The sequence below is a fragment of the Diceros bicornis genome, chromosome 2 (assembly GCF_020826845.1).
Source record: "Diceros bicornis minor isolate mBicDic1 chromosome 2, mDicBic1.mat.cur, whole genome shotgun sequence".
In the NCBI taxonomy this organism is placed as follows: Eukaryota; Metazoa; Chordata; class Mammalia; order Perissodactyla; family Rhinocerotidae; genus Diceros; species Diceros bicornis.
In genome coordinates this window covers 12138012-12151022 of record NC_080741.1, presented here as the reverse complement: position 1 = coordinate 12151022, position 13011 = coordinate 12138012, and the positions used below count along the sequence as shown (strand labels likewise).

Sequence of the window (13011 nt, the reverse complement as noted above, 5' to 3'; positions counted from 1 at the left end):
AACTATTTAAATCTCAATTTGTTACTTAATGTGTGCTGATGCCGTATCACACAATAGTGGGTGATATACAAAAGTAGTAATTGTCCATAATTGAATACTTGTGGTAGTTTCTAATATGTAGCCTTTGTAAATGAGCAACTAAAATGAGCCTACTTTTTTTTTTTAACCCTTGCCTTTCCAGATGTTTGTGTTGGGGAAAACAATGAAACCAATTTTCTTTATCTATCTTAAATTATTTTTCTAGGTGCATAGGGACTTGGAAGATATTTTAAGGCTAGCAGTGGTTACCTGAGGTCATTTCAATATAGTTAGACGAGGTGCTTCTGGGAATCTGGGATTCTGGGTGCCCCCTAGCATTTTTCCTTGTGAAATAGGGCAAAAGAATCTGTAGTATAAACCCTTGGTCACTTTGCTCTCATTTCAGTGTTTTCTACCCTTGTGGATATTGTGATAAACTGTTAAGTCAAAAGTCAGTAGATACCACTTAGATCTTTTATGGGTTCTGGATATTACAGTTTTTATAGGTGTCTGGATATCGAGTTTTCATAATGGGTAAGTAGGAGTCACATATGGAATCTATAGCTCCGAAATCTCTACCTCAAATCCTTTTAGGGAGTAGGTGGTATATAAACAAACTAAGTGACAGCAATACTGCTCGTACCTGGTGCTTCTCTTCTTCACACCAAGAATTTCCTCAGGAGTCATAGGCATTATCATAGGTCAGTGATAACAAGAGAGTGCTGGTTTTTTTGTGTGTGTGTGTGAGGAAGATCAGCTCAGAGCTAGCATCCGATGCCAACCCTCCTCTTTTTTTTTGCTGAGGAAGATTGGCCCTGGGCTAACATCCGTGCCCATCTTCCTCTACTTTATATGGGACGCTGCCACAGCATGGCTTGACAAGCAGTGCATCGGTGCGTGCCCGGGATCCGAACCTGCGGACCCCAGGCCGCTGAAGCAGAGTACATGCACTTAACTGCTGCGCCACTGGCCGGCCCCGAGAGTGCTGTTTTTAAAACTATATAAATCTAGTCATTGCTTCTTACTAACTTTGTTGAAAAGTTTTCTTCAAGTGAATTTATTTATTTATAAAATATAAAGAAGTGGACAGCCAGATGTGGGGATTGGTTTGTGAGATTGTGATGATACAGTGATACAGATGACTTGATAATTCTCATGTTGTTCTTCTTGGCTTTAGAATGTGTTTTAAAAATAATATTTGAATGCGGATTTGTGATATATAAAGGAAATTTTCCATTTTATAATTGTTTATAAAATGATGCAAAGGAGAAAAACACCTAAACATGTCATGTCTTTGCCTAATAGTTGTTTTTGTATTGATTTCTATGTTGAGATTAATTAGAAGACACCAGTTATTTTGAAAGACCAACTTTTAAAAGTTTATTTTGGTTACATTTGAAGTGAAAAATATATTGCCAGAAGTTGATCAGGCATTGTAACAACTAAAAAGGTGAGTCAGCTGTTTTCTGGACAAGGTCAGAAATGACTTCTGTAAGAGTATTTTACTTCGCATTTCAGCTTCTCTTTAAGAAAATTGTTCTCTTCAGCTTCTCTTGAAGTTGACATCCTGAAGAGGTTGCATTCTATGGTGACATTTTTAAAATAACTTTTTGTTCTTTAATCTAAATATTCTCAGGAAAGAGGTACTCTTGACAAAAAATATTCACTAGCATTTCAGAGATCCATGTCTTCTCAGAAGAATTTAGTATCAAAATAGCATTCTTAAAATGAACTATGAAAACAAACTGTTTCATAGGAGGAAATCTTAGCAACTTGGGAGTAGGCAAAGATTTCTTATTTAGGATGCAAAAAGCACTAATTATAGAAGAGGAAAATTGATAAACTGGATTTCATCAAAATCAGAGCCTTCTGTTCTTCAACAGACACTGTCAAGAAAATGAAATGGCAAGCCACAGCTGGAAGAAGATATTCTGACAAAGAACTTGTATCCAGGATTTATTTAAAAAAAAAACAATGAGAAGACAGACAACCCAGTTAAAATATGTGGAGAAAACCCTAATAGATATTTTACAAAAGAAGATATACAAATGGCTAACAAGTACATGAAAGAATACTCAACATCATTAGTCATCAGGGAAATACTGTTTAAAACCATTTCTGTCATTATAGATTCTTGAACGTAATGTGTCATGATAGAAATCAGATCACTGGTTCCTGTGACAGTTATGGAGGGGGTGATTGCACAAGAGAACTTTCTGGGAGATAGAAATGCTTTATATCTTGATTGGGGTAGAGATTACGTAGGTGTATAAATGTATCACATCATATTCACTATAATAGCTAATGTTAAAAATATCTTCAGTAGCAAGAGTTGGCAATGATGTGGAGCAAATGGAGCGCTCGTATATTGCTGGTAGGAGTGTAAAATGCTACAATCAGGTTGGAAACAGAGTTTCTTAGAAATTAAAAATTCACCTATGCTATGACTCAGCAATTCCACTCTTCTACCTACTTAAAAGAATTGAAAGCATGTATATATAAAAAGCCTTGTATAAAAATGTCCATAGCAGCTTTATTTATTTGTTTATTTTTTGTGGAGGAAGATTTGCCCTACACTAGCATCCATCGCTAATCTTCCTCTTTTTTTTTTTTTTTTTTGCTTGAGGAAGATTAGCCCTGAGCTAGTCTTCCTTTATTTTTTATGTGGGAGGCCGCCACAGCATGGCTGGTGAGTGGTATAAGTCCTCGCCTGGGATCCAAACCCTTGAGCCCGGGCTGCTGAAGCAGATCACTTGGAACTTTAGCCACTCAGCCGCGGGGCTGGCCATATAGCAGCTTTATTTTTAGTGGCCCGACTGGAAACAACTCAAATGACATCACTAGGAGAACGGATTGTGGAATATTTGTACAATGGAGTGTTACGCAGCAATTAAAACAAATGAACAACTGATACACACAGCAAAATGGAAAAATCTCATAGATGTTAAGCTGAGTGAAAAAAGCTGGACACAAGAGTATATACTGTTTAATTCCATTTATGTGAAATTCTACAGCAGATCTATAGTGATAAAAATCAGATCACTGGTTGCCTGTGGCAGGTATGGTGGGGTAGCTGCAAAGGAGTGTGAGGGCACTTAACGGAGCAATAGAAGGTTACTATATCTTGATTGGGGTGAAGACTACACAAGTTTATAAATTTATCAAAAGTCATTAACTTTTATACTTTAAATTGGATTTTATTATATGTAATTTATACCTCAATAAAATTGATTTTAAAAAACCCTATTTTAGTTTTTTAAATATATTTTTATGGTAACATTTTACATAACGTTACCCATTTTAGGTGTTATGTGTTATTGTGATTAATATAGCTTTACATATTTCTGAGACAGTGATAGTGTGAATGACACCATCCTCAGTGCTCATGTATGTCCAGTTTAGGTGAGCATGACCCCAGGCAATTACCAGGTCTTCTGTCCATGGGATTCCTGAAAAGCGATTTGTTCACAAAGAGCTCAGCCTCACAGTTGAGGTCCTCTAGAGTTCAGCTTGGTTTGTATGAAGTTTAGTTGAAACTTAGCATAGAGAATTGTTCTGGAGCTTTTGAAGCTTTTTTCTATGGTGTTTTAGTCTGTAATTTATTTTATTGAAAATAATATTATTTGAGGACACTGTTGAATTTAAATTTAATGAGCTTTCCCCCTTTTCTCTCTAGCCCATTTTTCAGTGAAGAATTTTACTTTGAGATTCCAAGAACTTTCCAGTATTTGTCTTTCTATGTTTATGATAAGAACGTTTTACAAAGAGACCTTCGTATAGGTATGTACTCTTCATAATTATGTTTAATCACAACATTGGTGTTTACATTCATTCTTTCTCTAAGTATAAAGTGTTGAAAACAACAGAATAATGTATGGTCAACATTTCTAATCCTTTTCTCTAGACTTCATGTTCATCTGTGAATCTGATTTTTAATTTGTATGCTCAGTTTAGATGATACTTCCTCAGGGAAGTGTCATGACTGATCCCCTGGTCATAGTGTCATATGTTTCCATAGTACTTGACCGGTCCCTTTCCATAGTACTCATAATGCTTGTTCATCATGTTTAATATCTAAATACTCTAGTAGAATATGATATTTATGAAGACAGAGACTATCACTCACAGAGTGCCTTACCTTTATTTCCGGAAGTATTTGTTGAATAGTTCAAGGAATGTTTTTTTTTTCTTTGTCTTTTTTTTTTTGTGAGGAAGATCAGCCCTGAGCTAACATCCATTTCCAGTCCTCCTCCTTTTTTCCCCAAAGCCCCAGTAGATAGTTGTATGTTATAGTTGCACATCCTTCTAGTTGCTGTATGTGGCCCCAGCATGGCCCAACAAGCGATGTGTCTGTGCGTGCCCGGGATCTGGACCCAGGCCGCCAGTAGCGGCACGCACGCGCTTAACTGCTAAGCCATGGGGCCGGCCCCTCAAAGAATGTTTTTATACGAAGATCACAATATTTGATCCCCTCAAAGAACATCTGTTTTTGAATTTTTTCTAATAGAAGTAATAATTTGCTTTAATCTAGCTTTATTGGTGACCAATAACTTTATTTCTTAAATAGTTGTCTGAAGCATGTTATCTATGGGCATGGACTAGAACAAAGCTAACTGACTACATATGTGTCACATTCATGATCTTTGCACCACTATCTTTGTATTTTAATAACAGGTAGAGGTCTATAATTTACCTGTATTATCCTCTCCCTTTTTAATATTCTGAATTTCATCATCTCCATCTTTCCTTTCTGACTTGAAATATGCTCAGGTCTCCTACAGTTTAAGTGATTAAGCTTTATTTGCCTTTGTCCTCTTAACTACCTTCTCATTTGTTTCTGCTTTTGCTGTTGAACTCCTTAACAAATGGTCTATATCCTTCTCCTGCTTACTACTTATTTCTTCTTAAATCTCTGTAATCTGGCATCTACATTTTTCTGACAAACCTTTTTTGAAATTTGCCAAAGTCACTTTAGAGCAAATCAAATAACCTTTTAAAAGCAATATGTTTTTTGTTACTTATAAAACTATTACATGTTCTCAGTAGCTGGTAGTGACTCTGCACAGGAATAACTACAGTTAGTAATTTGTATGTTTCTTCCCATTCTTTATTCCAGGCATTTATGTTATTACGTTGTACCATTTATTCAGTTTTTTTCCTTTTTCACTTAATATCATATAATGATCCTTTTCCCGTGTCATTAAATATTTTTCAAAAATATTTATTATGTAATATCCTTTGTATAAAATGTATCCTTTTAGCCACTCCTTTGTTGGTGAACATTTATGTTTCCAGGTTTTTGGTACTCTAAATGGTATTGCTATGAATATCTTTCTGCATAAATTTTTGCATGTCTCTTTCTTAGGATAAATTCCTAGAAGTGAAAATACTGAGTCCAAGGGTGTGAATATTTTTAGGGTTTCTTCTGTATATATATTGTTACGTTGGTCCCAGAAATACTGTACTAAGTTACGTTCCTGCAAACATGGCATGGGCATAACGGTTTCACCATACCCTGATCATTCTTGGATATTATTATTGAAAAAAACATTTTTCCAATTTGATAGGTGAAAAATAATATTTTATTTTTTTAACTTATATTTTCTGATGATCAGTGAATTTGAGGAATTTTTCATATGTTTATTGGTCTTTTACATTTTTCTTCTGTGAATTAATTGTTCATTCTTTTGCTCATTTTTCTTTTGATTGGAGTTCTATCTTTTATTTATTCTTATGAATCCTTATTTGTTAAATATGTTAACTTTTCTCACCTGTATACAAAACAAATACTTTTTCTCCGTCACAAAAGTCATTTTTGTAGTTTTCAATTCTCATCTGCCTCTTTTGATTGACTCTTGTTGAAAGCCAAGAAAAAGACAATTTTTAATGACATTGTATTTTCCAAGTTATCTTTCTTCTTCTGACTTCTTTTACTTATTTATAGACTCTTCTCTTTCTAGCAAACCCTTAATAATGGGTCACCCCTGAGGTTCTATCCTCAATTCAGTTAAACAAACATTTACAAACACTTCTGTGTGGCATACAAAGGATGGGAGTATTAGGATGAATAAGACTCAAGTTGCTCCCAGGCTATCAAAGAGGCAGACTCTAATACTAATATATGTAATAGGGTCTGTGCTGGAGGTATGAACAAAGTACTTGGGAGCATAGAAGGGAGAACACTTAATTTTGTTTGGTAGAGGATCAACAGAGACTACCTAGATAGGAAAAGGAAGAAGTTTCAAGGTAATAGGGATTAGAAGCAGAGGGGGAAAAGTGAATCATATTTGTGGTGTATCTACTGGATATAAATTACTTAGGAGGAGGGTGGTAGAAGGTGAAGCTGGGACTATAAATTGAGACCAATTTGTGATGGATTCTAAAAGCTGTGCTAAGGAATTTGGACTTTATCCTATAGACTATAGTGTTGAGCCTTTTAAGAATGAAGAACCTTTTAAAAATTATACGTAACTGGGGGCCGGCCCGGTGGCGCAAGCGGTTAAGTGCGCGCGCTCCGCTGCGGCGGCCCGGAGTTCGCTGGTTCGGATCCCGGGCGCGCACCGACGCACTGCTTGGTAAGCCATGCTGTGGCGGCGTCCCATATAAAGTGGAGGAAGATAGGCACAGATGTTAGCCCAGGGCCGTCTTCCTCAGCAAAAAAAGAGGAGAATTGGCGGATGTTAGCTCAGGGCTGATCTCCTCACAAAAAAAAAAAATAAATAAAAAATAAAAAAAAAAAAAAAAAAAAAAAAAAAAAAATTATACGTAACTGTATATACTTAGTTTATATACTATATACTATGCTTAGTTGTAGTTTAACAACTTCCTGTGGTCTACAACAGGAACTTCCAAACTATAAACTCAGTGTCTATAGAGTACATATTTAAAGTGTGCATATATATGTATATAATTATATATAACTATACACATTTTTTTAAAAGTATATATATGTATACTTTAAATATGTAATCTATAGTTTATGGTTTATAATAGAGAGAAATTAGAGGCAGGGAGACCAACAAAGAGGCTATTATCAAATGAGATGATAGGGCGATGGCAGTCAAAGTGCAAATGAGGAAATGTATTTCACAGGAGTAGTTTCAAACAGGACTTCAGGACTAAGGGAATGTGAGAAGGGAAATGGTCTTGTTAAAGTAGTCTTGCTTCTATGACTGTCATTAACTGAGATAAGGAATGCAGCAGGAGCATTCAGTTTTGAATGGGAGATGGGAAGGGGAGGGGATAGCTTTGATTTCAAACTAGTTAAACTTGTATTACCTGGGGAACATTTTGGTGGGCACATTGATTGACTGTTGAAAGTATAGTCATGTGCCACATAATGACGTTTCAATCAACAATGGACTGTATATACAATGGTGGGCCTGTAACATTAATACCATATAGCCTAGGTGTGTAGTAGGCTGTACCATCTAGGTTTGTGTAAGTACTGTAGAGGAGGAAGAAATTTTCCTCTACCCTTCTATGTTCTTCTGGCTGGTCTAAGAATTAAATTAACAGGAGAAAAACAAACAAAAGTTTAATAACATGTATACATGGGAGAAACCCAGGAAAACAGAGTAAATCGCCAAAATGGCGGAAGCCTTCACCTTAAATACCATCCTCAGCTGGAGACAAAAGAAGATGTTGGGGGTGGGGAGAGTCAGGGACTTCAAAGGGAAAGAAGGCAATTTACCAGAAGGTGAAAAGGAGCAAATGTTTGGAAAACAAGTGTTTGGCCACACAGAAACAGAAGAACACAGAGGGGAGCCCAACAAACAGGCTCTTCTAGGTTCCTGCCTGTCTGCCACCTAGTTTGTTATGCTAAGGTGATAGCTCGCTTCCTGAGATAGGTTTTTTTTTTTTTTTAATTTTATTTATTTATTTTTCCCCCAAAGCCCCAGTACATAGTTGTATGTCATAGCTGCATGTCCTTCTAGTTGCTGTATGTGGGACGCGGCCTCAGCATGGCTGGAGAAGCAGTGAGTTGGTACGCGCCTGGGATGCGAACCTGGGCCGCCAGCAGCGGAGCGCACGCACTTAACCGCTAAGCCATGGGGCCGGCCCAAGATAGGTTTTTTTATTTGAATCCTTCTAGGCAGGTAAGGGGAAGGTAACAAGAAAAACTGAATCTTTTGTTTCTTAAAAATAATCAGCCTAAAATAAGCTTTATGTTAAAGAGACACATTTTGGGGTGACAAATTTTATTCCCCTTCGGCATACTCTATGATGTTCTTGTAACAACAGATTCAGCTAATGACGCGTTTCTCAGAACTCAGAACTGCGTGACTGGACAGATCTGAAGTTTTGAGAAAAGAGCTGGAGATGTGGAGTTGAGAGTCATCAGCATTAAGTGATACTTGAACCCTCTGCTGGAATGAATGAAATTGCCCTGGTAGCAGATAAGGAAGGTTGCAGGGAAAATGAGGCTTCAGTGAAGATTGATAAGGTGTATCAGGAAGGTAGGAAGAGAGATAGGAGAGATTAATATCAGAGAAGGCAAGGAAATCTTTTAATATCAACAACTCGAGAGAGGTAGAGTAAGATAAGGATTAGATATAGAGGCTGATTATTAGTGACCTTTGAGAGAGGGTGTATCTTTGATTCACTATCACGTCTTTTTAAGAAAGTGTTAGGGGGGCTGGCCCCATGGCCTAGTGGTTAAGTTTGGCTTGCTCCACTTTGGCGGCCCGGGTTTGGTTCCCATGCACAGACTTACACCACTTGTCAGCAGCCGTGCTGTGGCAGTGACCCACATCCAAAATAGAGGAAGATTGGCACAGATGTTAGCTCAGGGCCAGTCTTCCTCAGCAAAAAAAAAAAAAAAAGTTTTGTAATTTTCATTGTTTACACATAATATTATAGTCATCATATAGTATTTCTTGAAAGGCCTTTAGTTGAAGTTTGTAACTGTGATTTCCAAAACATGCTTTTGTTTGTTTTTTTTGTTTTTAAGTAAAAATCAGTTTTAAGTAAAAGTCAATTCTTTGTGGAGTAGTATCAGAAAGCTATAACTTGGTGTGAGAACTTTTTTCCAGATAAGTTTATACTTGTTAAGAGAGAGAATTTGTGCATTTAGTGGGAGTTTTTTTCCCTTTTACATATAGGAATTATTATTAAAGTAAACACAGTATGTACCCATTAAAGTTGGAAAATGGTCGATGTTTTCACATTTCTATAGTTTAACATATTTTCTATCATCATTAACTCATAAAGTTGGGTTGTTGTTCTTTTTTTATTTTCAGCTACTAGAAATTGATTTCCCTCAATTATTTTATTATTCTGAGTTGCCTAGTTGTACCTTAAATAGTGCCATAGCGTTTTCTGGAAATGAAATTTGAGCTAGAAGTTGAGGGAACCATCTTTCAATCTGAAGAGCATCTGAGAATGTGTACTAGTTGAATATAGCTTTAAGAGCTTGTTTTTTTATTTTCCATTGTATCAATAATATATGGATATTTTTCTTTTTGTAAAAATAATTTATAGTATTAAAGATAATCTTAAGTAATTTTGACCACTGACATCCCTGTGTTCTCTTCCCAGAAGTAATAACTATTATCAGTATAGGGCATAATTTTTCGTGTTAACTATCTTTATATGGCAGGAACAGTTAGTGCAAAAAATTGATTATGGATTAATTAAAAACTTGAGGCCTAGGAACCATGCTACAAAAAGATAGAAAATTATAAAATTAAGGCTTTAATAGTCTTTTACTGTGTGTTATATTGTCCTAAGTTATAGTGTCGTCTTCTCTTAAAGAGAGAAAAAAGAGAAGAGAAAAACTTTATGTAAGAACATATGTTTATTTCCAATGAGGATCCTAATAATATTAAAATTAAAATGTATATATATTATCTGCTAATGTGTATTTTCTAGTTATTTTAGTTTTTAGGGGAATCTAGGCTCAAACAATTAAACTATGGTTGTCTTAGTAGACTTTGGCAACTTTTTCTTTCTCCTTGGTTCAGAATGATATGAAATAAGAGAATTTCACTAGGATATCACAGACCTGAATTCCAGTCATGATTCTATTCACTTTAGTTGTGTGACCTTAAAGAAGTCACTTTACCTTCTTAGGCCTGGTTCATCTATAAAATAAGGCTGAGTTTAAGATAGCTAAGGTCTTTTCCAACTCTTTGAATTGTAATTTCTGCTAGCATTTAGCGCTCAAGTTAAACCTGCTGTTTAAAAATTGCCCAAGATTACACTTTGGTGTCTGTTTGCATAGAGACTGTATCAGTTATCTATTGCTACGTAACAAACCACTCCAATACTTAGTGGCTTAATATTGCACCCATATATTTGCTCATGATCCTATGGTTTGTCAGTTTGGGCCTAGCTCAACGGGGTGGTTCTGCTAGTCTCATCTGGGATTACAAATGTGCAGTTATCTGGAGATTGACTGGGCTGAGTGATCTGACTCATATGTCTGATGGCTGGTGTTGGCTGTTATCTGGATCTTCCTCTTCACGTGATGTTGGGGTTCCAGGAGAGTAAGCCTTACTGCACAGGTGCTTATTAAGCCTCTACTTGCATCAGATTTGCTGATGTCCCATTGGCAAAAGCAAGTGACATGGTCAAACCCAGAGCTAGTGCTGGAGGGGACCACACAATGGCATAGACCAAGGAAGTATGATTTATTGGAGACCATTAATATACCATACTACCACAGAGACCAAAATGTGTCCATCCAAACCCCATACACTAAGGCATTGAAGTGTTACCATTGACTGAATTGCTGTTGACTATCTGCCAGAATTTGTTCAGTCTTCTGGTCCTATTTCATCTTGTATAGGCAGTCACACGTTACTACTTCTATCTATTCTTTCAGCCATTTCTACTAGTGTCCAAGTAGGAGCAAGACTATCAGATTTTACGAGTTGGGATCTGTATTCGGATTAAATGTCTAAGAATATGTTGTTTCTAAAAATGCGGCTCAACTATAACACAGTATTTACAGATGGCAAGAAAATGCTGCTTAGAAGTGGTGCTGGAAAGCTATGAATACTCTTTTTTTTTACTTAGAGACCAACAAAGGGTTTCTCTGCCCACAGTTCCTTCATTTCTTTTTGTGTTTCCTCTCCTTGTCTTATTTTAAGGAACTAATACAGCATTTGGTGTATATATGTGTGCATATGTTTGGTCTAAGCTCTTTCTGCCTGTGAGTTTTTCAGAACAGTGGGGAAATGAAATAGTGCCTTTAAATAATTTGTTGGGTAGTTTATTCCTTTGTGATTTTTTTTTGAAGTTGGTGATTTCATGGCCAGTGAAATAATGAGTTAACTTTGTTTAAAATAGTAAACACTAAACTAAAACTTTGGGACCATTAGAGGCACAGAATAGGTTTTTAAGATTGGTAGAGCTGAAAGTTGTTTCTAAAACAGAGGAGGTAAATGAGACGTAGAGTTTAAATAAATCGCCCAAGATCACACATCTAATAAGTAACAGAATTGACACTAGGCTATGAAATTAGTGTCTCTTTTGGAAGGAACTTGGACAGGCATACCTTGATTTCGAAATCTGGCTTCAGCACTTGTTAGTGGGCAGGTTTTTAAATATCGTTCAACTTTCGTCTTCTGTAAAATGGTGATTATACCCTCTACCCCTAAGATGGTTATGAAGATTAAACAGAAAATATATTAGAATGTGTGCTACCTGGTAGATGTTCGGTAAATGCTGGCTTTTCTTTCAGTTCAGTGATCTTTCCACTATATCAGGCTGCCTACCTTTTACAATTAATACTTGCCATCTAACCAGTTTAGCTGAGGAGAGCTCAAAACAACGAATAAGAATGATGAGGGTTTTTTTGGTCTTGTTTGTATTTCAGAAACTTGTCCCTCCTGTCCCTGTCCCTCTCTGCTCCCTCTTCTGCATTTTCTTACCCTTCACTCTCCCACCTCTCTTTCTCTTATTCATTCATTCATTCTCTCTCTCTCTCTCTCTCTCTCTCTCTTTCTTTCTCCTTCTCCTTCTCCCTCCCTCTCCCCACCACTTCCCCATCTCTACCCTGTTGGATTCCCTAGGGCTGATGACATATACTTCTTTTTCATATGTTATATTGCCTACTAAAGTGCTGAATATGTTGTAGGTATCCTAATACCTAATGACTTCAAATGTTTTTCATTGTTTTCCTCTGTTCTTATATAACAGTTTCTCTGATTTCTTGGGATCATGTGCTCCTCCCTTTTTCTTCAGGCTGACTGGTCTCATGCCACTAAATCTTTACATTTCAGAAACTGACATCTCAAAAAGGAACTTAATAAGAATAAGAACTAGCAAGTAAAACTATAGATTTTTCTCAGCTTACAGATGGCTTGTTTATGCAGCTAGTCAGAGAAGGGTTTCCCTCTCAGAAGACAGAAACCATTCAACTCTTTCATGACAGTGAGTACCATGGATACACGAGATGTGAGATAGGAGGAAGAGGATACTGTTTCTGGGATTTTCTTTATCTGAGCTGACTAAGAGAGAATTCTCTTTTGGGAAAGCATCTGTAACAGAGAAGATATATTTCCAGTGATCTGAGTTGTGAGTCATAAATAGAACAGGTAGATTCCTACTCTAGTTTTTAGAAGTATTATTGGTTAAATAGACTTTGGTTAGGGGAGTCTGGAAATCAAATCACTGTTTAAAATATAGTGCCATTGTGATTATTTATTGAATGAGTAAATGGATCAATCAGACTAGTAAATTTCCAAATAAACATTTTTAAAAACCCTGTTTTTAAGTTGGGGGCTTGCTTTAAGGATGTTTGTATATATTGTACATACACACATATGTACATCTACATACATATTCATAAATTATGTATCAAACTAAAAAACCTGGAAATTATAGAATAGGGTCTTAACTAGGAGTTTTCCAGTTGAGTTTCTGGATGGTGGGTAAACTCTTTTAAAATTATATGCCATATAACATCTGTGTATTTTTCTGGGGACACAAAAGATACATAGAAACTGAGATTCTTAAAGGGGGTAAGGTGAGTGGTTCTCAAAA

General features: G+C 36.3%; 1 protein-coding gene across 2 annotated transcripts in view; it reads left to right on the top strand.

The window, feature by feature from the left end:
- The window catches only part of RASA2 (RAS p21 protein activator 2), a 113372-nt gene that overhangs the window by 24083 nt on the left and 76278 nt on the right, over positions 1–13011 (top strand). For both annotated transcript variants that reach the window (XM_058551901.1, XM_058551900.1), the window contains exon 3: positions 3695–3798. In XM_058551901.1, the coding sequence (XP_058407884.1) occupies positions 3695–3798 (104 nt within the window). The remainder of the gene's footprint in view (positions 1–3694; positions 3799–13011) is intronic.